Source organism: Tursiops truncatus, chromosome 4 (assembly GCF_011762595.2).
Source record: "Tursiops truncatus isolate mTurTru1 chromosome 4, mTurTru1.mat.Y, whole genome shotgun sequence".
NCBI lineage: Eukaryota > Metazoa > Chordata > Mammalia > Artiodactyla > Delphinidae > Tursiops > Tursiops truncatus.
The window spans coordinates 76,587,761-76,612,665 of NC_047037.1; the positions used below are offsets into that span (position 1 = coordinate 76,587,761).

General features: G+C 41.4%; 1 protein-coding gene across 4 annotated transcripts in view; it reads right to left on the reverse strand.

Annotated features, from left to right (window-relative positions):
• Positions 1-24,905, reverse strand: part of CD86 (CD86 molecule) — a 62,838-nt gene extending 37,933 nt beyond the window's left edge. Inside the window, exon 1 of one of the 4 annotated variants that reach the window (XM_073804175.1) lies at positions 24,807-24,905. In XM_073804175.1, the coding sequence (XP_073660276.1) occupies positions 24,807-24,859 (53 nt within the window). In that variant the 5' untranslated portion in view covers positions 24,860-24,905. Of the gene's footprint in view, positions 1-4,960; positions 5,068-24,806 lie in introns of those variants that run through there. The other 3 variants (XM_019923337.3, XM_019923335.3, XM_019923336.3) reach the window with 3 other exon arrangements.

Genomic DNA, 24,905 nt, shown 5'->3' on the forward strand with positions numbered 1-24,905 from the left:
GAGCTCCTCATCACCAGACTTGCTCAAGCAAAAGTGGGGTAGTAATGCAGAGAGACATTTTAAGAGAGATGCTTGAATTGGGTGGGTGGTTGAACTTTATAACTTTTAAGTTTACCTTGAAGCTTCTCATTCCATTCCCAGGAGGGAGGAAAAATAAGGGAGAAAACCTGGACACACCACCTTTCCCTGCCCCCACCCAATTCCATTCCTCTTATTTTTAGCATAGTATATGGTAGGGTGCATTTAGAGGATCCCAGGGTCTGTGGAGGGTCTGCTGAGCTGACATGTGGTCTAAGGCTTCAGAAGAGATGGAGAACAGCAAGCACTCCTATAGTCCGGAAGGGTGGGGTGAAGATGGTGATAACTGACCTGGGACTTAAAAGTAGGTCAGATTTGGTCTCAGATCTGTCCTCTGGTGACAGGAACAGAGTAAGCTAGGGGTGTTAGTGCTTGCTGGAGAGAGTCAAGTTCTGTTAGAGCAGATGAGGCTTCTACCCAGCGCTCCACCTAAGCCCACTCATTCTGATATTCCCACTCCAGAGACTTGTCAGCCTAGGCCACTGCGTAACAGAATCTTTCTCAGAGAATTTCTGTCTTCCTTTCATGTTAGCAATTGTTGATTGTCCAGACCTCGATGTGGTGGCTATCTGCCTCTGTCCTTGAAAGCCTTTGCAAGCTTCCAACAATTCTTCCCAGGACAGCCCTTCAAACAGATTCCTGAAGAAGTACCATCCTAGGCATCCAGTTAATATGTCTCAAAAAACTGCTGCCTCCTGATGAACCACTTTTAAATGTTTGATTGAGTTTAGCTGGATAAGTATTTTAGCCATATTCTTATTTATTTTATTTTATTTTATTTTTTGCGGTACGTGGGCCTCTCACTGTTGTGGCCTCTCCCGTTGCGGAGCACAGGCTCCGGATGCGCAGGCTCAGCGGCCATGGCTCACGGGCCCAGCCGCTCCGCGGCATGTGGGATCTTCCCGGACCGGGGCACAAACTCGTGTCCCCTGCGCAGGCAGGCGGACTCTCAACCACTGCACCACCAGGGAAGCCCTTTAGCCATATTCTTGAAGTGCATGCACATGTATAAGAACAGAGGCAGAACCCTGTGTTCAATGTTTCCTACTAGTATAAAAGTCTTTGGCAACTTCCTAAGCTACAATCAAATATAGTAATGTTACGACACCTGGAAATAAGGGAAGTACCATGGTCTTTTCATAGGACAGTAAGAAAATCAGGCTGGACTGGAAGAGAGGTTGATGGTTGACTCTGGACAAATAATGGGAAATGAGTTTCTGTAAGCAGCGTAGGATAGCTTAACAAGGCCTAGAAAGTCAGATAAAGAGTTTATATTTGATTTGATAGAAAATTGGGAGTTTGGGATTAATAGTGTGGGAGCAAAAGAATTATGTAATGAAAATTTAAAGAAAATAGTCCTGTCAGTGGCCTGAGGAAGGAGGCGAGGGCTGATATCAGGGTGATCAAGAAAGCCAATGTTAAAGGCTTGTAGACCTTGAGATGAAGAGGCCGAACCAGCTTAGGGGCAGCAGGCATGACATGAAAGAAGATGGGCATTAGTGATGCCTTGATGAAAACGTGAACACTTCCTGGTGTCTGGTGGACATGGGAGGTGATTGGTACGGACACACGTCACCCATCCTGAGCTCTGCTTTCCTTGAGCTTCCCCACCAGCCACATCTCCTAGCTTAGGCTGGATCATATGTCTGACTTGGTTTCCAGTCTCTTCTTGGAGCAAATCCCTTTGGGCCCTCATTGGTGGAGAAGTTTCTTACCTAACACTGCCTTCCTTTCGTTAGCTGTCCTTTTGCTCACCCATTTGGGAGCACAGTGTTTCCACACAGATATGAGGGGAGCAGTATCAAAGATGCCTAGGTACAAAGAAGAAATGTCTAGGCAGATTCATAAGGAGCAGGGGGATGCTTTTCTTCACTCCCCAATATTGCAGGTAACTAAAGTCTTAAAATTGAGTCCATTCCCCTCACTTGCCCAGAAGAAGGAGCGTAACATGGCAATAGTAATTAGCTTTTCCAGTCTCCCAGCAGCAAGTTTGTGTATGAGACAGATGCCCAGTTTTCCTAGTCGCATCTAGAATCGAACCTTTCTGAGTCAAGAAGCACTGCTTTTTCAAATTATCAATGGTTTTGGAAACCACTTTTCCCCTTTTGCCAAAAAGTTCCTATGGGTAAGTATCATGCAAAGTTTTACAAGTTCCTCTCTCTGAGTCTGTAAACATCCAATTAGGGGCTCTGCCTGCCATGAATAAGACCCACAGAACTTACCAAAAGGCAGCCATGCCAATTCCGGCAACCTAAGGGAGCCCCTTCCTGTTCTCTCAGAACCAGAATCACGGTCAAAAAGAGAAAACCAAAGTTTCAAGGGCACAATCTTCTCCCCATTCCATGTACTAACCCAACCCTGGTACTTGGAATTCCCAAATTACTCATTCCTTGGGTAAAGGCATTTTTTGAAAGCCCCTGTTAAAATGCAAATGCTATCTGGAAAGGAGAAATGTCTTTTGTTTTTAGCTATTAAGAGTTAAGTTTGGGCTTCCCTGGTAGCGCAGTGGTTAAGAATCCACCTGCCAATGCAGGGGACACGGGTTCGAGCCCTGGTCCAGGAGGATCCCACATTCCGTGGAGCAACTAAGCCCGTGTGCCACAACTACTGAAGCCCGTGCTCCGCAACAAGAGAAGCCACCACAATGAGAAGCCCGCGCACCGCAACGAAGAGTAGCCCCTGCTCCCTGCAACTAGAGAAAGCCTGCGTGTGGCAACGAAGACCCATTGTAGCCAAAAAATAAATTAATTAATTTAAAAAATAATAAAAGAGTTAAACTCAAGTTAATTTATCTAAATAGGAAATGGAACTCGGAAAGAAATCATATTCACGAAAGGAGGGAGAACAGGGAATGGGACCTTTCCCATCTTGATGGAGAGACAGAAAGTGCTGGATACTTTTCTTCTTCTACATATATTCAAAATGGTTTCTCTCTCCCAAACCTCAGCCTAAGTGTACTCTGATGTGCAGCTCAGAAGGTCTCTATATCAGATTCGAGATGAGGATAAGTGTCTAATAAAGGGTTATATGCTCAGCCTAGGGCCCTATCCGTCCTTCCTGTCCATGAAAGGTGAAGTGTCCCCACTTGCTTGGACTCTGAATGACTCCAGGAAACTCCCCACCACCTCCTCGCTTGTTTAGACATGTTTGCTCTAGTTCTGTGTCTTCACAGCTTCAATCTCCTGGCCCAGAGACCCCTAAACTCAACTCCCACCTCTATCTGATTTTTTTTAAATAAATGTATTTATTTGTTTATTTTTGGCTGCTTTGGGTCTTCGTTGCTGTGCGCAGGCTTTCTCTAGTTGCAGAGAGCGGGGGCTACTCTTTGTTGCGGCGTGCGGGCCTCTCATTGCGGTGGCTTCTCTCGTTGTGGGGCACAGGCTCAGTAGTTGTGGCTCGCGGGGTCTAGAGCGCAGGCTCAGTAGTTGTGGCGCATGGGCTTAGTTGCTCCGCGGCATGTGGGATCTTCCCGGACCAGAGCTTGAACCCATGTTGGTGGATTCTCAGCCACTGCGCCACCAGGGAAGCCCATCTGATTTTTGAAGCATGGTATCTGAACCTTGATTCTTCTCCTAAGGAATCTAGCTTGGCTCACCCTTTCACCTTTCATGTTCTCTCCCCTCCCACCCTAGCCTCAATTTCATGAAACCCAGTCCTCACCTCCACCAGGAGGGGACATCTGTTATCTGGGGATATCAGAGGAGCCAAAATATCAAGCTCAAAGGCATAGTTATTGAACAGTGAGCACAGTCACAAAGAACCATTTCTTCTCTTCAAAGCACTGTTGCTATATGGTCATTTTTTAGTGTGACTATTTAATTAGCACTGTTTTCCCACTAGGTTAGAAGCTTCAGGAGGACAAGGACCATGTCTTTTATGCTCCCTGTTAGAAACCCGGTACCTAGGATGTAGGAAGCATTCAATAAATGTATTTAGAACACACAAATGAGCAGAGATTTGAAAAAGCTTCCATTATACACAGGATAGCTCATGTAAATAGAGTTAGTGGTATCTGTAGCAGCAAACAGAAGATATAATATAACACTGTGAACTTGTGCACATAATTAAATTGACTTATTTTAGTCTAGAGTCTAAGTCCCAAGATTGAGGTTGGGAGGAACAGGTCAACTCCTCAGTTATTACAATTTGAGAGGAGTGGGAAGTTCCCTTGGCCAAAAATTATTTTCACCTGTCTCTCCAGAGCCTTAAATAACTATTAGTGGAGGCACTATTTTAAGCCTATTTGCAAATGCAAATATGTTCATGGTATACAGAACATGATAAACCACTGCCTGGGCTCTCTTTTGACCTAGGACTATTTCTTTCCAAAGAAGCTATTGGTCTCTGGTGCCAGAAGGGGCCAATATTGGGATGGGGCACTTGGATGGGAGGAAGAAATGGGCAAAGGTTTCTGGACAGGAGAAGGGAAAGGCCAAACAAGAAAGCAGAGGCCATTTCAGAGGGTGTAAGTTTTGTCCCCGTCCTCTGGACTTTCTACTAGCACAAGGGGCTCAGTCAGGGCTAGCATACTTGGACAGCTTCTCCTGGAGCAGAGCTACTTGTAGCCCCCAGCACTCCAAGGCCAAGAGCGACTGCCAGTGTTTGGTAACTGGTGCCCTCTATTTCCTGCCTGTCGCGTCTCTTAGCTCACCAAAGCAGACAAAGGGATCTGACTGGAAGAGACACGGTTCAATAATGTCCCACCTCCGACGTAGCTGGTCTGAGAATCAAGCCTAATGGTCAAAGGTTTTAAACACGTACCCCTCACCCCTTCTTACCCACTCCCTTGTTGGCTGTCAGCCCCACCTCTGAACATCTGCCCCAGATGCAGCTTGATCCCATACCATGCTCCCCCAGGCATACAAGCTTCATAAGAACATACCTGTCACAAATGCCCATCCACTGCAGCTCCCAGAGACCAGAGGCATAAGCCCAGTGGCATTCCCGAGGAACACAGAAGCAAGGTATTAAGAATAAACGAAGAGGAGCCTTTGTGAGCTCCCCATACCTCCCAACACTCCTAATAGAGAAAGAATGTCAGGGCTGAGGCTAGATCTCAAATGCAGAAAGGGGAACTGACCAGAGAGAAATAACACCACAGACAGTGACAGTGTTCTCGCTGGTTCCAGATAACTTCTGCTGACAGGTGGGCATTTCCACTGATGAGAATGACTACAGATGCACTCCTGAGAGCGAGTGACTGTAAAGCCCTGAGGAAACCCCCCAAAGACAGCCCCGCCACAAACATGGCAAAGACACCTTCCCTGACAGATTACAGAGGTCTACAGGTAAAGAGTCAGCTCAGTTCAGCAAATGTTTTACTGGGCAGCCATGTGCCAGATGCTCTGTCTGGCTCGGCCGGGTTGCAGGAGACAGTCCTCAACGAGAGAGAGCAGAGAGTCCCAGTGTTTCACCTGTCACCTTCCCCACAAAATCATTCATTGAGTTTCACTCCATGGATCCTGTGAGAACCCAATGAGCCTACACAGCCCCTATTTTCAGATTACCCTAATCTAATCCTCATTGTCGTAGCCTAGAATGTTTCTGTTACCTTGGTTTGCTATTCCTGGAAGCCGATGGTACTCTTGAGTCTGGGGAAAAGTCACAAGAAGAAGTATGAAAGTATGTGAATTCCAAGTGGATTTTTCCAAATCCAGTGCTTAGGCAGAAATAGGCCTCACATATATAATCCTGCCCCAAACGCATAGCTTCTTTTTCTGACCCGATCAGGCCCTACAATGCCCTCTGCTCAATTTTGGGGGCAATTATGTGCCTCTGAGTCTGCAGCTCAGGAGAGAGGCAGCCCCCCTCTGAGCATGCCTCCCCACCTCTTGGAGGCTAGCTGTGCCCTGCAAGGCTGGAGAAATTAAGAGTGACAGAGTGAAAACTGCTTGATGTTGTCTGAGTGGAGGAGGTCCACCCAAGCAAGGGCGTGTGGTGCAGGGGAAGTAGTGCAGGTTTGGAACTGGTGATCAGCCCAAGGGCAAAGCCTGGCTTGAGCCACTGGACCCTGGGCAAGTTATTGAACGCCTCCCAGTCTCAATCTTCTCATCTATGAATTGTGACTAGTAATAGCTTCCTTGCCGCGTTGTTGTGAAAAACAAATGAGGTCTTGCATGTAAAGCACCCGACACAGAGCATGCTCTGCACTGTTTAGTCTTCGTTACTACTTTCCTACCTTCTTTTCGGACTTTCCAATTCTCACTTTGACCTTTCCACAAAAATCTTCCTTCTATCACTGGAAAGGTGATGATCATTCTTTCCCACTACTTCCCCTCAGCCACTCTGTGTGCATACCTTGGAAACGTCATCCTTTACTCGAATAGGCCCCACCTGGGGTTTTCCTCTGGATTTTACAGTCATATAGTTTTTAATTTGAAAGGGTCCATTTGGTTTCCTTATTGTAACACATGAAATTACCCCACCTATCAGAGCACAGGGAACTAATTCACATTCAACTTACTCTTCAACTTTTCTTCTCTTCCTTGTACTCAGCCATCAAAATATAAGGTTGACTAAATTGGAAAGTCCTGCTATCAAAATATTTGGAATAGTATTTCCCAAACTTCAGTCATTCTAGGTACTCGTACCACTTCATACCCATGTAAAATCTGTACTATTCTTTGTACAATATTTTTTTCTTAACTTACTTTAAGTAAATTTATTTTAAAAGGGATCCTTATGTCAATACTAAAAATTTTAAAAAGCAGTATCATTTGCCATAAGTAAAGGATGAGTAAAAATAACACGCCACACTGGACTTTGGGATGACAGAGACCTGTGTTCAAACCCCAGCTCCAATAGTTAATAACTGTGTGCTCTTGGGGAAGTTACTTAACTTCTCTGAGCCTTAGTTTCCTCACAGAAGTAATACTAAGTATCTTATAAGCTTGTTGTGAGGGTCAAATAGGATGACATATATACATATATATACATGGTACCTAGCACAGATTCTGGCATGTAGTAGGCCCTTTTTTAAAAAAGGGTTTTGGTTTTTGTTTTCTTTTTTCCATATCCCTTCTTTCATACATTTATTTTAGTTCTTGCTTAGAGCAGCCTCCTCCAAAGCTGTAACATAGAAGTGCAGGGAGATGAGACAGGCAGCAGAAATAAAAGATGATACAGTGTCATGGAATTCTCCTACTCTATGACTTAATTTGAGTTGCAGGGTTGTTTAAGGGACCTCAGAAGTCATTCAGTCTCTCACTCAAGTAACGACCCCCCTCGATATCATCTCTGATAGATGGATGTCCAGTCTTTGCCTTTTCACTAATATTAGAAAACTCACTACCTGATAAGACAGTTATAAGACAAAGGTCTTTTTCAGAGAAAGACAAATACCATACCATATTGCTCATATGTGGAATCTAATTTTTAAAAACGATATAAATGAACTTATTTACAAAACAGAAACAGACTCACAGACAACAAAAACAAACTTATGGTTACCAAAGGGGAAACATGGGGGGGAGGAATAAATTGGGAACTTGGGATTAACATACACACACTACTATATATAAAATAGCTAACCAAGAAGGACCTAATGTGTAGCACAGGAAACTCTACTCAATATTCTGTAATAACCTATATGGGAAAAGAATCTGAAAAAGAATGGATATACGTATATGTATAACTGAATCGCTGTGCTGTACACCTGAAACTAACAAAACATTGTAAATCAACTATCCTCCAATAAAATTAATTTAAAAAAAGACAAAGGTCTTCTTTATAATAATCCCAAACCTCCCACTCCTTACTCCTCACCCCCATAAGTACCATCTAGTTGTCCTTGACATGTTTTCTAGAACTACCAGAATGTATGTATGTGTGTGTCTATATCTGTATCTATATCTATCTAGATATAAAATCCTCCAAATAGTCAAAAGCAGATATTACACATTTCCTTCATAGTCTCTTCTCTCAACTAAATATGGTCAGCATCCTCAACTGTCCCTCATGTGATTTGGTCTCTAGAACCCTAATCAACTTGGTGGCTCTCGTACTGGCACCCATCTCCCTGAGTTTGTCAACTGTCTCTTTGCTCACAGAATGAAAGGTGCAGTGACAAGATCACTTTTGTTAATGAGTCAGAGATCAAATTAGCCTGTAAATAGTTGCATTGGGAGGTTGGCTGACCATGATTTTTTTCACATGTCGAGTCAGATCACCACCCTCTGGCCCCATCTTGTTTGTGTATCAGTATTTGGGGCCAGCGTTCAGCCAATCGAAATTACTCTGAATCCCACATATGTCATCCATTGTAAATTAGCCATCCCTCCAAGCCTGTGCCATTCGAAAATCTGATAAGGAGGCCTTACCAAGGGTCATCAGGGCCAAGGACAGAGGGTTCAACAGTGTTGGCGGTCAACAGTTTCAAATGCTAAGAGGTCAAACAAAATGAAGATCAGTTCCTTGTGTTTAGTGAGGAGGAAGTTGCTGGTAACCTCAGAAACCTGCCTTCTGTGTGGGGCTGCTTCCTCCACTGCCTCACTCCCAGGTGCTGTAAGGTCTGAGGAGGCCAAGGCTACCAGGAAAGCAGCAGGAGGGGAGCGGCTTATAGATGGTGGCTGAGTGGAGGAAACAGATCCCTTCCCTATGTCCTTGCTCAGCTTTGCTCAAGAGATGTTCCTCTGGGACCATATCGTTAGGGTCCACTCTGGGAGGCAAAGCTAGAAACCTGTGGTATTTGGAAACAGCCAAACACTTAGCTGAATTTTCCAATTCCATTCGTATTTGTTGCTTTATATAAATGGCTTCCTGTGGCCAGTGGTCAAGAGGCACTCTAAAAGTATTCCAGGTGGTGGTTCTGATACTGGATAAAATAGTTTCCACAAATAATTGTAGAGAAATGATTTATTGAAATGTTAATTAGTGTTTGTCTTCTGAGCTTCCTTGACACAGAGATTTTTGCAGAGAAGAAAGCAGAAGAGATCTAAAGTCAAAGGCACTTCTGGACTTTTGTGAAAGCCCCTGGAAAAGACAATACAGGTGCCCTAGAGGGTGAGACAACACGGAGAGTGCCTTTGAGATGCAGAAGGGAGAGAGGGCAGAGGGGCATGGGGACCACGTGTAGTGGGAATCAAGCACCGCTCTCACTGCTCCCAAAGAGACAACAACCTCAGGGGCAGTGGCTCATGCCTAGAGAGCCAGCGCCCTTGGCTCAGGGGACCCAGCCTCAGTACGTGACCTCATTCCCCACCGTGGCGTGGGGCAAAGAGCTGCCAGACTTCACAGACCACTGTGGGCTAGAAAGTAAGGCTGCCAATGGCAACCAATACAGACTAGGACTTCCACCACTTCTTAGGCACCAGGCAAACTTCCTGAATTCTGACTGGGCCCCAAGAGGGGAAGGGCACCCCTGTATGATCAAGATGGAGTCTCCTGTCCGACTGGCAGAATGGGGGCTCAGAGTTGGGATTAAGAAATAGGAAAAGTGATCATCTCTTACACACTTGGATTCATGGACAGAAATGCATAGCCTACACATGGTATAATCCATGCAGGGGGCCCGGGATTGGACTGTAAACACAGTTTCTGAATTTTTCTTTATTTAGAAGTGATGCAGCCTAGGGCTGGGTCCTGTTCTTATTCCCAGCCTTGTCGCACAACCTCTAATCATGCAGGTTGGTCAGCCACCCCAGCATCTGACTCTACTTTTTTTTTTTTTTTTTTTTTTTTTTTTTGCGGTACGCGGGCCTCTCACTGTTGTGGCCTCTCCCGTTGTGGAGCACAGGCTCCGGACGCGCAGGCTCAGCGGCCATGGCCCACGGGCCCAGCCGCTCCGCGGCACGTGGGATCCCCCCGGACCGGGGCACGAACCCGCGTCCCCTGCATCGGCAGGCGGACCCCCAACCACTGCGCCACCAGGGAAGCCCCTGACTCTACTTTTAATGAAACTCTGCTGGGTCCACAAACAGGATTCCCTGACACCACCTGAGAAAGAGCATAGAACATTTGCTATGACATTTGCCTTTTACTGCTGTTGTAAAATTGTATTTTTAGAACCTTCCTCCTTAAAGCATAAACACACTAACCACTAAGAGAATGAAAAGACAAGCCACAGACTGGTAGAAATATTTGTAAAACACAAATCTGATAAAGGACTGGTATCTAAAATGTACAAAGAACTCTTAAATCTCAAAGATAAGAAAACAAACAGCTCAATTTAAAAATGGCAAAAGATCCGATTATACAAAGTCACCAAAGATATACTGATGGCAAATAAAACATATGAAAAGATGCTCAGTTTCATATATCATTAGGGAATTGCTGATTAAAACAACAACGAGCTACTAACTACATAACTGTTAGAATGGTTACAATTCACAAAACTGACGGTACCAAGTGCTGATAAGAATGTGGGGCAAAAGGAACTCTCATTCATTGCTGGTAGGAATGCAAAATTATATAGGCGCTTTGGAACACAATCTGACAGTTTCTTATAAAACTTAACATAAGCCTACCATATGACCCCGCGGTCATGCTCCTAGGTATTTACCCAAATGAATTGAAAACTTATGTCCACACAAAAACCTACACATGAATATTTACAGCAGCTTTACTCATAATTGCCAAAACTAGAAGCAACTAAGATGCCCTTTAATAAGTGAATGGATAAACAAACTGTGATACGTCCACACAATGGGATATTATTCAGTGATTAAAAAATGAGCTATCAAGCCACAAAAAGACATGGTAGAACTTTATATGCATATTGCTTGATGAAAGATGCCAGTTTGAAAGGCATATATACTGTATGATTCCAACTAGATGACATCCTTAAAAAAGACATAAACCATGGAGACAGTAAGAAGATCAGTGGTTGCCGGGGTACTTGAGGAGGGATGAAGAGGTGGAGCACAGGGGATTTTTAGGGCAGGGAAACTACTCTGTATGGTACTGTAATGGTAGATACAGGTTATTATAAATTTGTCAAAAGCCATAGAACACAAAGAGGGAGACAAAGTATGGACTTTAGTTAATAATAATGTATCAATATTGGTTCATTAATTGTGACAAATATGCCACAGTAATGCAAGATGATAATACTAGGGGAAACTGTACAGCGTAGGGGGTATACGGGAATTCTCTGTATTATCTGCTTAATTTTTCTGTAAATCTAAAACTGTTTTAAAAATAAAATCTATTAATTAAACACACACATGCACACTCACCACATGCAATGATTCCTGGTAAAGCAACCAAGTGAACGATGTGACATTTTAGAGGGCTTCTAGACTAGTGGGTAAGAAATTAGCATGAATTTCACAGTCCAGAGGTTCACTTCTCCATGTTGCACATTTATCAGATGCCATGCATAAAATGTTGCAGGGAAAAATCTCCAGTTTTGTGGTTCTGCCCTCTATTTTGACATTTTCTGCATCTTTCTGGTGCAGAGCCATAGGTTTTTATGTCAATTACTTAGGTAAATTAAAGAAAAAGCCCCTGTTGTTTTCTAAGGGCCAGATCAATGTAAAAAAAAAAATAGCTTTCAGTTCCATGTTTCTGGAGGAACATTCTTAGAAATAAAATGTTTCTTTTTTCTTTGAGGAGGAGATACAATCTTGAACTACACTTAAAAAAGATTTTATATAGTTAAGCATCAGAGTCTTTTTCTCTGAGCCCAAATTCTGCAGCCTCAGTATTTATATCCTGCAAGTGGGTCGACAAGGTAGGAGAGACCCTCACCCTTACAACCTCTAGCACGGGCTCCCCTCCCGTCCTAGTCTGGCTTGTTTGGTCTCCCTAGCTGCCCCTCCTTCTATTCACTTTCTCATGATGCAAATTCACACCTATCATTCATGCATGCTAAGAAAGAGGCCATGTGTATTGTTTCTTAACTTGTATTTGATCAGCTTCTGAACACCGAAACTAGGACCCAGTGATACACTTTTGCCTAGATGTCCTCTAAGAAGTCAGAAAGGCAAGAGGCACCAACAGTTGTTTTGCAAGATGCTATCAAGTGAATACAAAACATTCTCTCAAAAATCACACGGTGGCTTAATATTCAGCAGCAAAGTACGTCTATTTGGATTGAAGATTACATTAGCATGTATTGAAAAGTAGGTTAAGGAAAAAACTGTCGAAAGGGTAAGCGTCAGGGTACATGCATTTTAGAAAAAGAAGTACTGTTGTACTGGAGATGAGGGTGGCCTTTAGATGAGCTCTTACTTTAGTGGTCTGGGTGAGTGAGGAAAGGGAGGAAGATGGAGCTGGGGGCGACAACCCCAGCATGTGAGGAGCCAACAGGGCAGAATGGGGTGGGGGTGTGCTACGACACACCCAGAATCAGGAGTTTCTGAGAAGTGTGATATCTACAGTGTGGTGAATGGAGACACTTCCTTGTTTGTCCCCATGGAACAAGGCCCTTCACTGGGGGACAGGCCCTAGGGACCAGCGGGGAACTGGACCACAGGTCAGAAACAAGGTTGAGCCAGAGAAGAACGGCAGCTCAAGGGAACCAAGGAATTCACAACTCAGTGGACAGAGACCAGGATTATACCAGCAAGATCACAACTAGAGCATCCCTCCTGCCTTGCCTGCCTGCTGAGTGCACAAACACCTCCTGGAAGGGCTGGGCAGAGCACCAAGGCTGGTGCCAGAGCATGTATGGGAACTGGTAGTAACTATAGACTCTAGTGACGTCCAAATACATACATTTTATGCTTCACCTGTGTTCCCACTGACCTTTGTATCTCAGTTAACATTTCCCATTTTTCAATAATTCTTAAAAATCCACAGATGTAATTGCACCATTTGGAATTTCTACTTTTTAATTTGCCTTCATTCACCAACAAATGCTTAACCAGCCTTGATTAAGTACAGGCCCTGAGCTGGTCCTGGGATCCAAGGTGAACAAAAGCAGAGGGTCCCTGTCCTCCCAGATCCTGCAGGTGAGTGCAGGAGACCTACGCGATCTAATAATGTCAAGGTACTTGTCACCAACTGATTTTCAACATAAACAACTTCAGTTACATATGATGTCCTAATGATCAAATACCATCTTAAAAGCATGAGGCAGATTCTAACTAGATCATGCAGGCCACAGTTAAGAAAAATTTCCCCAGGCCCTCCATCTCAAGGATAGGCTCTCTGAGAGATATTTCATATTTTAAATGGTCACAGTGTCTGCATGACCATTAGTCATGGGTGGAACAATCGAGAGAGCTCACTTGAGGGAGGCGTAGACTCAGTGATCCTTAACTAATTTAATAATTCTGTGCTCTAGCTATTCAGTAAGGTTTACAATACAATTTTACAATCCCAGGACTTTCTCTGATAGTTTACTCAAAAGATAGTTTACTCGAAAGATAGTTAACAGGTAACATAACCACATAAAATCTTTCCAAGAGGAAGGAAATATATACAGTGGCAAGTTTAAAAATTGATACAATAAATTGCCAACATTGGTGATGGAACTTTTCACAATCTAACAGTGAATATCTGATTCCAAACTTACATCCTTTCAATCTTTAGCATTACCTGGGAACATTAAACCTCAGTTCAGAAGATTGTGATCTCTGAATTTAAAGAGGCCCCTTGCTTAAGAGTATGCACTTACGCATTCTGAGAAACTGTCATTTCTTTCACAAAGCGTTTGACATTTGCCATTTCCTTTATAACCTCGGTTAGAAGAAATAAAATGAGGTAATATTCTAAATGTAAAAGATGCTAGAAGAGTTAAGTTCATGTATTTTTTGCTGTGTGTGCAGAAGAGGGAATACAATACATAACAAAACTAACACATTTTAACAAATGGCAGTATATTTCAAATTTAGGGAAGCACAAAGACCTGAGAAAGCACCTTTTTATGCAAAATATTTATATAGGAGTATAAATAAAATGTGCACTACAAAGTAAAATAAAATAGACTGGGGCATACAGGACACAACTAATATGACTAAGCTTGTTTAAAAAAAAAAGAAAAAACCACTGGATTTTTTAAAGCTTCCATTTCACAGCAGGGTTGAGGGAGGGGGTACTTCATACCCAAAGGCTCACTTCCCTGTGTCATCTTTGTAACCAAAAGCAATGCACATAAGACTTCTGTGAACCCTTAAAATATGTATTTGTCAACTTGAATTTGCAATTTTTAAAGTTGGTGGTGCAGAACCATAGAAGTGTAATTTTTGCAGTTCCCTTCACACACCTTTATCTGGAAAATTCTAAAGGTCCACCACCCGCAGAGGTGTTGCTATATGAAAGAAATTTTCCAGTAAAACAAGATGTTGCTCTTCCTACTCTGCAGCAATGTCAGTAAAGCTTCTTTTGAAAAGTGCCTTAAATAGATTTCCACATATCTGGTTTAAGACTGAAAACAATTTCAAATAAGCCTTGCGCTGGTTAGCTACAGCTTTAAGGTGAGGAGTTGGAATTTTTAAGAAGGACAGCATTTGTAAACCAGTTCCATCTTTGTGTTTCATGGATTGAAGACAGAATATTGTATCTGTCATCACACTTGAGTTGCATTTTCACTATGCACGGCCTATTTGCATACAAACAAAAGAGATTATTTTTAAAAGAGGTTTTCTGTGTTTTTGTTTTGGTCCTTTGGGATGACTGTGGTAAGAAAGGACCAAGCCATTTTCACACCTTGGATTTCACACGTGTTTAAGTGACCCCCTCACTTCCCCTTCCTCCCCACCCACTTCCAATGTCAATGGCGGTCAATGTTAGGATCTTTGTCACCATTTGTCCGGACTATTGCGGCAGCCTCCAGGCTGGTTCCCTCTCACTATCCTTTACCCTACCATTATCTTTCATCAAAAACAATCTGACTTTGAAACTTCCTTGCTTTAAAGACTTACTCCCTGTTCCTCATAGGCAGAAGTCACACTTACTTAGCAAGACACATGAGGCCCTTGACAGCCTGAATCCAAGTTTTCTCTTCTGCTTTTATCAGTCAACTCATATAACTTACCCTCGAGTCACACTTGAACTGTTCACTATTCCCTGACCCTCTCAAATCCTTTCAAGGCTTTTTTGCCTTCTTTGCCTTTGCACAGACTGTTCCTTCTGTCTGGAATGCCTTTCCTGCCTTCTCTGTCGGCAAAATGCTCCCCTTCCTTTAAGATCCAGATCATTCCACAGTTCACAGCTGAAACCTTTTTTTTGGCCATCCTCCCCTCCTCTTTTCACAATATCTATACCTTCCTTGCTCCCAAATCACATTACTTATTCTTCCATTATAGCTATTTCCTCATTGTGCTACAATCTCACTGCTCACATGGCTCTCCTGTCCCGAGTTCCACAAGGGCAAGGGACATGTTTCATTCCCCTTTGCGTTCCTGGTGCTTAGCAAAGGAACAGGTCCAGTAAATGTTATTAAAGTTAATATCTGTTAGCTGATTGCTTATAAGCTAGGTGCTCTGCTAAGTACTTTAAATCTATTACTTCATTTAATCTGCACAAAAAACATACAAAGTTTTACAAGTGAGGGAACTAAGTTGCAGAGAAGTTAGGCCACTTGCTCAGGGACACACAGCTGGCAACCTCAAGGTTTTAGTGGTATATAGAATTGAATCTGTTTAATTTCTAACTGATAATACTATGTGACTATCATTAGAATGTCAGGCATCAGCGTACTTTTTTGGTGTGGTTTGGCACTTTTTTGAGTATATGTCTCTACTCTGCCCCTTACTAATTTTGTGATGTTGAGTAACTTACTAAACCTCTCTAAACCTCAATTTCCTCATTTTTTTTCAATGGGGAAAATAATACCAAGCTCACACGGTCATCGTAAGGATCCAGGGACAACACCTATGTAAGTTCCTAGCCCTGTCCCTGCTCATCACAGCCATCACTGTTCCTTCCTTCTTGGAGCCACGCATTTCATATTCCTCCATTAGTTCACTTAATCCTTACCCTCTGAAAAACTGAAACTATTCAACCTTCTAACAGATGAAGAAACTGAGGCTTAGAGAATTAAGTAACCTGCCCAAAGTTCCTTTAAGCAGATGTTTTTCCTAAGGCCCCCCAGAACTGAATAAGCCCCTGATATCAATAACTAAGTAGTGTTTAAAGGGATCATGCTGCCTGTATGTGTGAAAATTCAGCTGGAGGCATTAAAGAGCCTGGGTTTGAGCCTGTTTTCCTTTTTTTAACTTTTATTTTCTGGCAACCATGAACACTTAACCAGCCAGGGAATTCTCTTGGAAATAAAGTCTTGGGTGAGCCACTGAATGGGCACATTAACTTTTCTACTCCCTACTGTCTAAATTCTCCATGTTCCTTGAATTTCCACCTTCTCCACTGAGCTCTCAATCAAGTTCTCCCCTCGCTCCCAATCCACTTCCTTCCAACCCCCCGGGGGAAGATCATGGGAACACTCCCAACTCAGTCAGAAGAGAAGAAGATAAGTGGCCTCTGCCTTAGGATCTGGTTTCCATAGGGAAGTGTCTTGCTGGGTCCACACTTTCAACCCCCTTAGCTTCTGTCTCCCAGCTCTCACCTGTCTTGTTCCATCACTCACTTCTGTTATCTGAGGGTCTCAAAGGTGTTCTATGTTTGCCACTTCTGACTTAGAGTCTGTACCCTGCTGCTAGATGACTTTTTACCTTGATTTCATCCTCCTTAGCAGAGCAATGAAATCCCTATTTCTAAAACCCACCAATCTAGAGGTAATCACTATGACTATTTTGACGTATTTGCTTGCTATCTTGTTTCTCTGCATTATTTTCTTTATAATTCCATAGTCTTATGTTTTTTTCTGTCATCAAGAAGTCATCATCAACTTCACTTTTAGTTTACTTAACCATTCACCTACTATGAAAAATTTAGGTTGATTCTTATTTTTCATTATAGTAAATAATGGTGTAATAAACATTTTTGTGCACAAATCTGTTAACATCCCTGACTGTCTAATTATATAGATCCCTAAAGGTGAAATTATTAGAACAAGATAAATAAGTGTATTTTTATGATAAAGAAAAATGATAGTTTATGTATCTTCTAGAATTAGAAGTATAAATTTGAATATGTTACCCATGATGACTAATGAGCAAAAACGTCTTTATAAATTAAAAGCAGATAAACAGAACTAAAATATTTGAGGTCCAAAAGGCTACAAAGGGGGTTTCAAGGACAACTTCATGAAGACACTCACTTGATTACCAATCACAGGACAGGGTTTCATTTTAATGTTTTTGGCATCCTACCTCATATAAATATATTTTAGGTGGCTTTTTTGTTTGGCTTTCACCTTATTCACTTGCATTGAGCCTGGCCTTCTCTTATCTATAATTAGGAGGTCTATTATAGCAACTTTTGAGTTACAGGTAAAAATCCATTTGCTAGAACTGAGTCAGAAAAGGCAGAGCCAAAGAAATTTAAGACTTCATTTAAAAGATAGGAAATAATAGATTTTAAAGAAAAGAATGTGAAGCCTAAAATATTTCATTTTCACAAGACTCTACATCCATTATAAATTCTTATAACCCTCATAGCATTGGTGAGTACCAGTAGCCTCATTTTACAGATGAAAGCACTGAAGTTCAGGGAGCTGGATAGCTTCCCCAAGGTGACATCACTAATAAGTACAAAATCACTTATTAACTACTTATTATTTGACACCAGCCCGACGGACTCAAAATGCTGGCACTTATCTAAGACACAATACTACCTACAGACAAACAGAAAACAGACACCTTTGTGCTCCTGGGGAACCCCACACACTTCACTCATAAAAATATCACCACATTTGATATATTTACCACTAAGCTGAGCTCTTTCAGGACAGAAATCATATTTGCTCGTCTTTGGTATATTTCAAATGTGTGGCATAGTGCCTGGAACAAAGGTGCTGAATGAACTGAAAAAATTACTTAGAACATAGAGAAATAGGCAGTGGCCAAGTGTGCTTGTATCTGAATTTTTAAGTCTCTTGATACAGCGTCTTAAATTGCTTTCCAGAAAAGTTATAGCCATTCACAATCCCACAATCAGTAGTATATGAAAGAACCATTCTTCCTGTATACTCTGAGCATTAATACCCCCATCCCCTAATGAAATATAAATTATTAATTTGATAAATGAATATATCTCATTGGTGTTTACACTGGCATTTCCTTAATACTTAGTGAAGATGAAAATTTTGTCTTTTAAAATTACATTTTAAACTGTTTATTTTGAAATAATTAAAGATTCAAAGGAAGCTGAAAAAATGTGTACAGGGAGGCCCTATGTACCCTTCAACCAATTTCCCCCAATGGTAATGTCTTGTATAACACTAGTACAATGTCAAAATCAGGAAACTGACATTGGTTTAATCCACAGAGTTTATTCAGATTTCACCAGTTTTATGTTTTATGTGCACTCCTCTGTGTGTGTGTGTGTAGTTCTGTGCAGTTTCATCACACGTGTAGATTCATGTAACAACTGCCATTATCAGGATACAGAACTGTTCCACCACCACAAGGCTCCCTGGTGCTATCCCTTTGTAGCCACACATACCTCTTCCTTTCCCCACCACCCCTAACTATGGCAACCACCAACTTGTTCTCATCTCCGTGATTTTGTTGTCTCAAGAATGTCATATAAATGGAATCACACAGTAGCATTTTGGGATTGGCATTTTCACTTAGCCCTGGAGATTCATTCAAGTTTCTGTGTGTACCAGTAGTTCTTTCCTTTTATTGCTGAGTAGTATTTCATGGTATATGTGTAGCACAGTTTGTTTAATCATTCACCCAAGGAAGGACATTTTTCCCCTTAGTTTTCGACCATTAAGAATAAAGCTGGTATGAGTATTCATGTACTGTTTTTTGTGTGAACATAGGTTTTCATTTCTCTGGGATAAATGCCCAAGAATGCAATTGCTGGGTTATATGGTAAATGTATGTTTAGTTTTGTAAGAAACTGCCGAACGCTTTTCCAGAGTGGCTGCACCATTTTACAGTCCTAGCAGCCACGTATGAGTGATCCAGTTTCTCTGCAACCTGCCAGCATTTGGTGTTACCATTATTTTTTACTTTAGCCATTCTGATAAGTGTACGATAATAGCTCACTATGGTTTTAACTTTCATTCCCATAATGGATAATGATGTCGAACATCTTTTCATGTGCTTACTTATTATCTGTATATCCTCTTTGGGGAAATGTTTTTATGTCTTTTGCCCATTTTGTAACTGGATTATTTGTTTAACTGTTTAATCTGATAAGTGAAAACACCTCATTGGTGTTTCTTCAATGTCTACTGAAAATGAACATTTTTTTGTTATTTGTATATTTTTAAATCACTTAATTATTAACGGCATTGGATTGCTTTTGTCACTTCATAATTGTTGTTTTCCATTCCCAATTAGATTATAAAAATTGTATGTCTGCTTTTTCTTCTGTATCCTCCATACTGCCTTAAAACTATCAGGTTCTTGATAAAGATTTATTGTTTACTCGGTTGAAAATAGTTGTAAGATGGAGGTGATGATCTAGGTTTATCTTTTGGGTACTTATTTATTTCAGGTTTTACCCCATGGTTATTTCCTGGCTGCTATTGACTAATTCATTTATTTTGCTAAATGTTCATTTAAAAAATTTTTATTAGATCTTTTAGTAGAGTCAAACCTGATTAATTTGATCCCCAATAATATAGAAGTGTGACATTTGCATTGCTTGGCCAATAATATCCTGAGGCTACAGAAGGCAAATTTTAAACTCATTTTGACTTCCAAGCTTTCTAAGACAATGCTTTAATACTTCCCTATTCCAATTCTACTATGTTTTTTCCTGCTTATTGACCTAAGTTATAATAATCCCCCAAATTCCACTCAGGCTTGTTTTTTCCTTTACATCATTAGGTTCACCACAGTCTTACAACATCCCCCTTACAACATCAGATTCATCATAGGGTTCATCTCTGAGAAGCTTTGAAAAACACATTTCTTATGGCTTAACAAAAGAGAATGGAATCTATGTCAGTACCACAAATCCAACATGTGAAATGACAGCTGCAGAAAGCAGAGGAGACTCCAGGTCTGGCCGATTGACTCTAGGGTGTCTCCGTGTGGCTCTTTATGGACAGCAGAAGTGAGTTTGGTTCAGTGAAGAGGTCCCCTTTCATCACCTAATGTTTTGTGGGAGTGATCTATCTGCTGTCTCTGTTCTCAGCTCTCTAAGATCTACCCCCTCTACTCAGCTGGGCGTGTGCTCCACAAAGGTCACCACGGACCTCTGGACTGACATTTCAGTCATTTTCCTACTTCACCTTTCTGCAGAATTTGACACCGTGACTACCCTCTACTTTTTGAAATATTTTTCTCCTTTTAGCTTAGGTGACCTAATCCTTTATTGGTCCCTCACCAACCTCTCTGAGATATTTATTCACAGTTTCTTTCTCTGGCTATTTGCACCCTCACCAAAGGATTATGTACACCCACCAAGTGGATTAGTTTGTTAGGACTGTGATAACAAAGTACCACAAACTTTGTGGTTGAAACAACCCTCCTTCTGAGGGTTTTAAGGGAAGGATCTCTTCTAGGCCTCTCTTCTTGGCTTGTAGATAGCCATCTTTTCCAAGTCTCTTCACATGGTCTTCCCTCTATGCATGATTCTGTGTCCAAATTTCCTCTTACTTTTAAGCATATCAGTCATCTTGGATTAGGGCCCATCCTAATGACTTCATTTTAGCTTGATTATCTCTGTAAAGACCCTATCTCTAAATATAGTCACATCCTGAGATACCATTAAGAAGAATGGTATTTTCATATACTACTGATTGTGGGATTGTGAATGGCTATAACCTTTCTGGAAAGCAATTTAAGACTCTGTACCAACAGTCTTAAAACATATAAATTTTGAGGGGACACAACCAACCCTTAACCCTTAGTCCCTAGAGTCACTTTTTCTGTATCTCATGTGCTCAGTGTAGAAATTTGGTAAATATGCTTTGTCTTTCCATGAACATGTCCTCCTCTTTTTTTAAACTGAAGTACAGTTGATTTATAATATTATGTTAGTTTCAGGTGTACAGCTGTCCTTCTCTTTCTTGCATCTCTCCCCTCCCCTGGTTCCTATGACATCACTTTTCTCCTGCTCTGTTCCCATTCTCTCTAGTCCCTCCTTGGTGTCTACTATGGACTCTTTATCCTCATCTACCTCCTTAAATGTCAAAATTTTCCAGCTTCCATCCTTGGCTTCTTCTCAATTCACCATCCCCTCTCCCTAGTGATCTCACCCACAACGAGAATTTCAACTATCACCTATACTTGTGCTGAAGCCTCTTAATGTTTTCTGCAGCCCATACCTCTTTTTTGAGCTTCACACTTGTATATCCACTTGTCTACTTGGACATCACCATCTAGCTGCTCCAAGAGATCTCAAATTCAGCATGTTAAAAAATGAATTCAACTTCTGTCCTCTTTCCCCTAGCCCAAACCCAATCCACTTGCTATATCCTCCATTTTGTGAGGATGCCACTGTACACTTAAATCTCTCCTTCCAAGCTCCATATCTGTCAAAAACCAAATCCTATCAATTTTGGTATGTAAATATCTCCTAAATGCATCCTCTCCTCTCTCACCCTACCATAACTGCCCTGGTTCTATGTCCTTAACGCCTCTCCTTGAATTAGTTTCCTATAGTCCTATTAGCCTAATAGTTTCCTAAATGAGTTCCTTGTTAACTCAGTTCTGCACTCTGCTGCCCGAGGCATTTTTAAAGCAAATTTTATCGTATTTTTGCTTGTTTATGGTTCTTCAAATGTAGGCTGTGACTTTAGGATAATCACAATGGATGCCTGGGCTTGGGGCAGGGGGGAGAGAGTGTCCTTGTTCTAACCCCTCCCAGTGTCCACCTCATCCTCTATGAGTACTACTTGCCAGGCATCTTCTCACAGCTATACCTGCAATTCCCCCATGCACCCCATTTGTCTACTTAATTACCCAGACCTTGGGTGTTTAAATTATGTTGACTTCCCATGAAGCCCACAGCTGGTGGTCTAAAAACCCTCAGGAGGGTCTCTGAGCCATCTTTTCTCTCCTGTACTAGTTCTCTGCTCCTGGCTTCATCCTTGCATCTAACTTGGCTCTTGGCTTCCCTACCCTCATCCTCCTTTCCAGCATTTAGCTTCCCACTGTGATCAGAGTCATTTCCTGGAAGTGGCTGGTCTTGTCCTTGGGCTCTGCCTGTTTCACTGTCAGCTCCCCTGGGAGCCCAGCCTAGGGTTGTCCTGACAGGCTCAGAGGGGATTGAACACTTCTGCTGGGAAAAAACTTTCCTGATTCTAATCCTAGCATTGACATCAAGTAGCTGTATCATCTTGGACAAATGACCTCCCTTCTATTTCTTAATCCTAACAGTAATAGTAATAAACAACAACAATAATAATAATCACTGAGTACTTATCGAGGCAAGGTTCTAAGTACCTTACATGGATTATCTCATTAAAATCTCACAATTATCACAATTATCCCAATTATACAGTAAAACACTAAGGATTTCAATTGTTAAGCAATTTGTCCAAGGTCACACAGCTAGAAAGTGAAAGAATCCGGGACAGAAACACTAGCACTTTGGTTCCTAACTGTGGCCACTTAACCCCTGCACTGTTCTTCCTTTCACCGTGCAGCTCACTCCAGAGCCATGAGATCCATTTGTAAAATAAGGAAATGAGCACTCTGGTCTCTTCCACATAGAATATTCTATGAAAATAGGCTTATCAGGATCTAATGATTTATGGGTAGAGTGAGTATATTTTGAGAAGGAGTTAAGAGACAAAAAAGTTAAACATAAAGGGCCAAAGCCCTAACAGTGGAACTCCACAAATTATGAGTGATCACATACCACTAGGTAGCTGACTGCTTTTCTGAGAGAAGCCAGCTATTGGTTACTTTTTCTTAAATATCTAGTTTTATTTTTCTGCCTGCAGATGTGATCCAAGTTCAAAAGCACAAAGTAGAAAATAAAAATCATCTGTATTTCTAACATTGTATGTATAGAGGTATCATGTATAAAAGTAGTAGCAGTGTACATTCTGTTTTTTGTCTTATACAAAATACATTAAGAATTGTTCTACAATAGAGTTTTTAATGATTGCATGGTATTTCATCATGGATGTTCCATAATTAACCAACTACTTATGTTTAGATATTTAAGTTGTTTCTAAGATTTTCCCTATGAGAAACAATGGCAAGAAAAATATGCTTGCACCCTTACAATAAATTCCTAAAAGTTGAACTACTTGGTTAAAAGGCGTATGCATTTTGCTTTTGGTATGTATCACTAGATTATTGTCTAGAAAGATTATATTATCATCAACAGGTAATAAGGATATAAATGTTCCTCCCTCCTTAGAAACACATAGGATTCTTGCTTGCTTGCTTTTCAAACAAAATATTTGCCAAGTTGATAAAAGAAAAATGACATTTCACTTTTAATTTGCATTTCTTTTATTTCAGATAAGACTAAATAGTATTGGCCATTTATATTTTAAAATTTCCTGTTCATGGTCAATTTTCAGGCACTGTGAAACAAAGAGAATCTTAACAAGAACAGTATAGACAGTGGCCTGTGGTTCTATAGACATCTGCAGGCAGTGTTAGCATAAGGTACCACTTCTGTGGTTCCACAAAATTATATATTCTGAAATTGCTCACTTCATACGTGGGTAACATTTCAAAATTTCACTGGAGGGAAAAGGAGTCTTTACTTGGAAATTAAATTCTAATCTTCTGAAATAAAAGCAGCAAAGCTGTCTACCAAACCAGTAAGCACTGGATAGACGAGGGTTACGTAGATTTTCAAAGAACAATAAGAAATAACCAGTGACCCCAGCTGCCACCATCCAAGAGAAGGGTGGATGTGACTTCTTCCAGTAAGTCACTGCCATGGGGGCCTGCCGGGACATGGAGAAACCTTGTGGTGCAGGACAAAGTGGAAAGAAACATTTTTACTCCTTATGACCAGCGTGACCTTGAGTTAATTATTTAGCTGCTTTAAGCCACAGTTATCTCATCCATAAAACACAATGATGATATCATCTGCCTGAGAGTCACTGTGAAGATTAAAATTCAGTGAAATCACACTAGTAAACTACACAGCATATCATGCATATTCAATACCTTGTAGCTAACTGAATTACTCTACCTCCTTCTGCTACCTCACCCTGCTCAGAATCTCCCGTGGCCTCTTTGTGACTCATGATCTGGGTTCTGCATTTGCTTTTTACACCTCTTATTCCTCTTCCTTTTCCTCAGCCTCTCTCCTTCTACTTTCTCTATCTCATTCCCCACCCCCAGGCCAAACTGACCTTGGTGTCCATTGAATTTACTCCCTGTCATTTGTTATACTTGTACAGACATTTTAAAATTTCCTGATTCTTGAAATCAGTAACTGTAACATTTAAATATCTGAAAAAAATTTTCAAAAATCAAAATTAAATCACTTAAAAAACCCCCAACAACCAATAAACATTTTGACATTTCCATAATTCTCATCTTTAATTAGTAGTCAAATATCTTCGGTAGACATTTTTTAAAAGCTCTCCTGCCTTGGAGGTATGGGATCATCTTAGAGTGATGGAGCAAGAAGGTGCGAATGGCTTCAAGACTCTAGCTAATCTTCCATAGCATAGATTGCTCTTTCTCCCAGATATTCCTGCTGCATAAATACATCCTTAATACATAATTAGCATTCTTGGGCAGGAAGGACAGAAAACAGTACCATCCTCGATCTCAGCCTGACACTGAGGTCACTTAACTCATAACTGCCTTTCAAGAATAAGAATGATCACTCACCATCCGAGACCCATCTTCACTGGTTTCTGCTGTTGGGGTAACTGTCTGGGCATGACCTCGTTTGTTGTCTGTCTGTCTGTGCTAGTTGGCAGTGGGAGG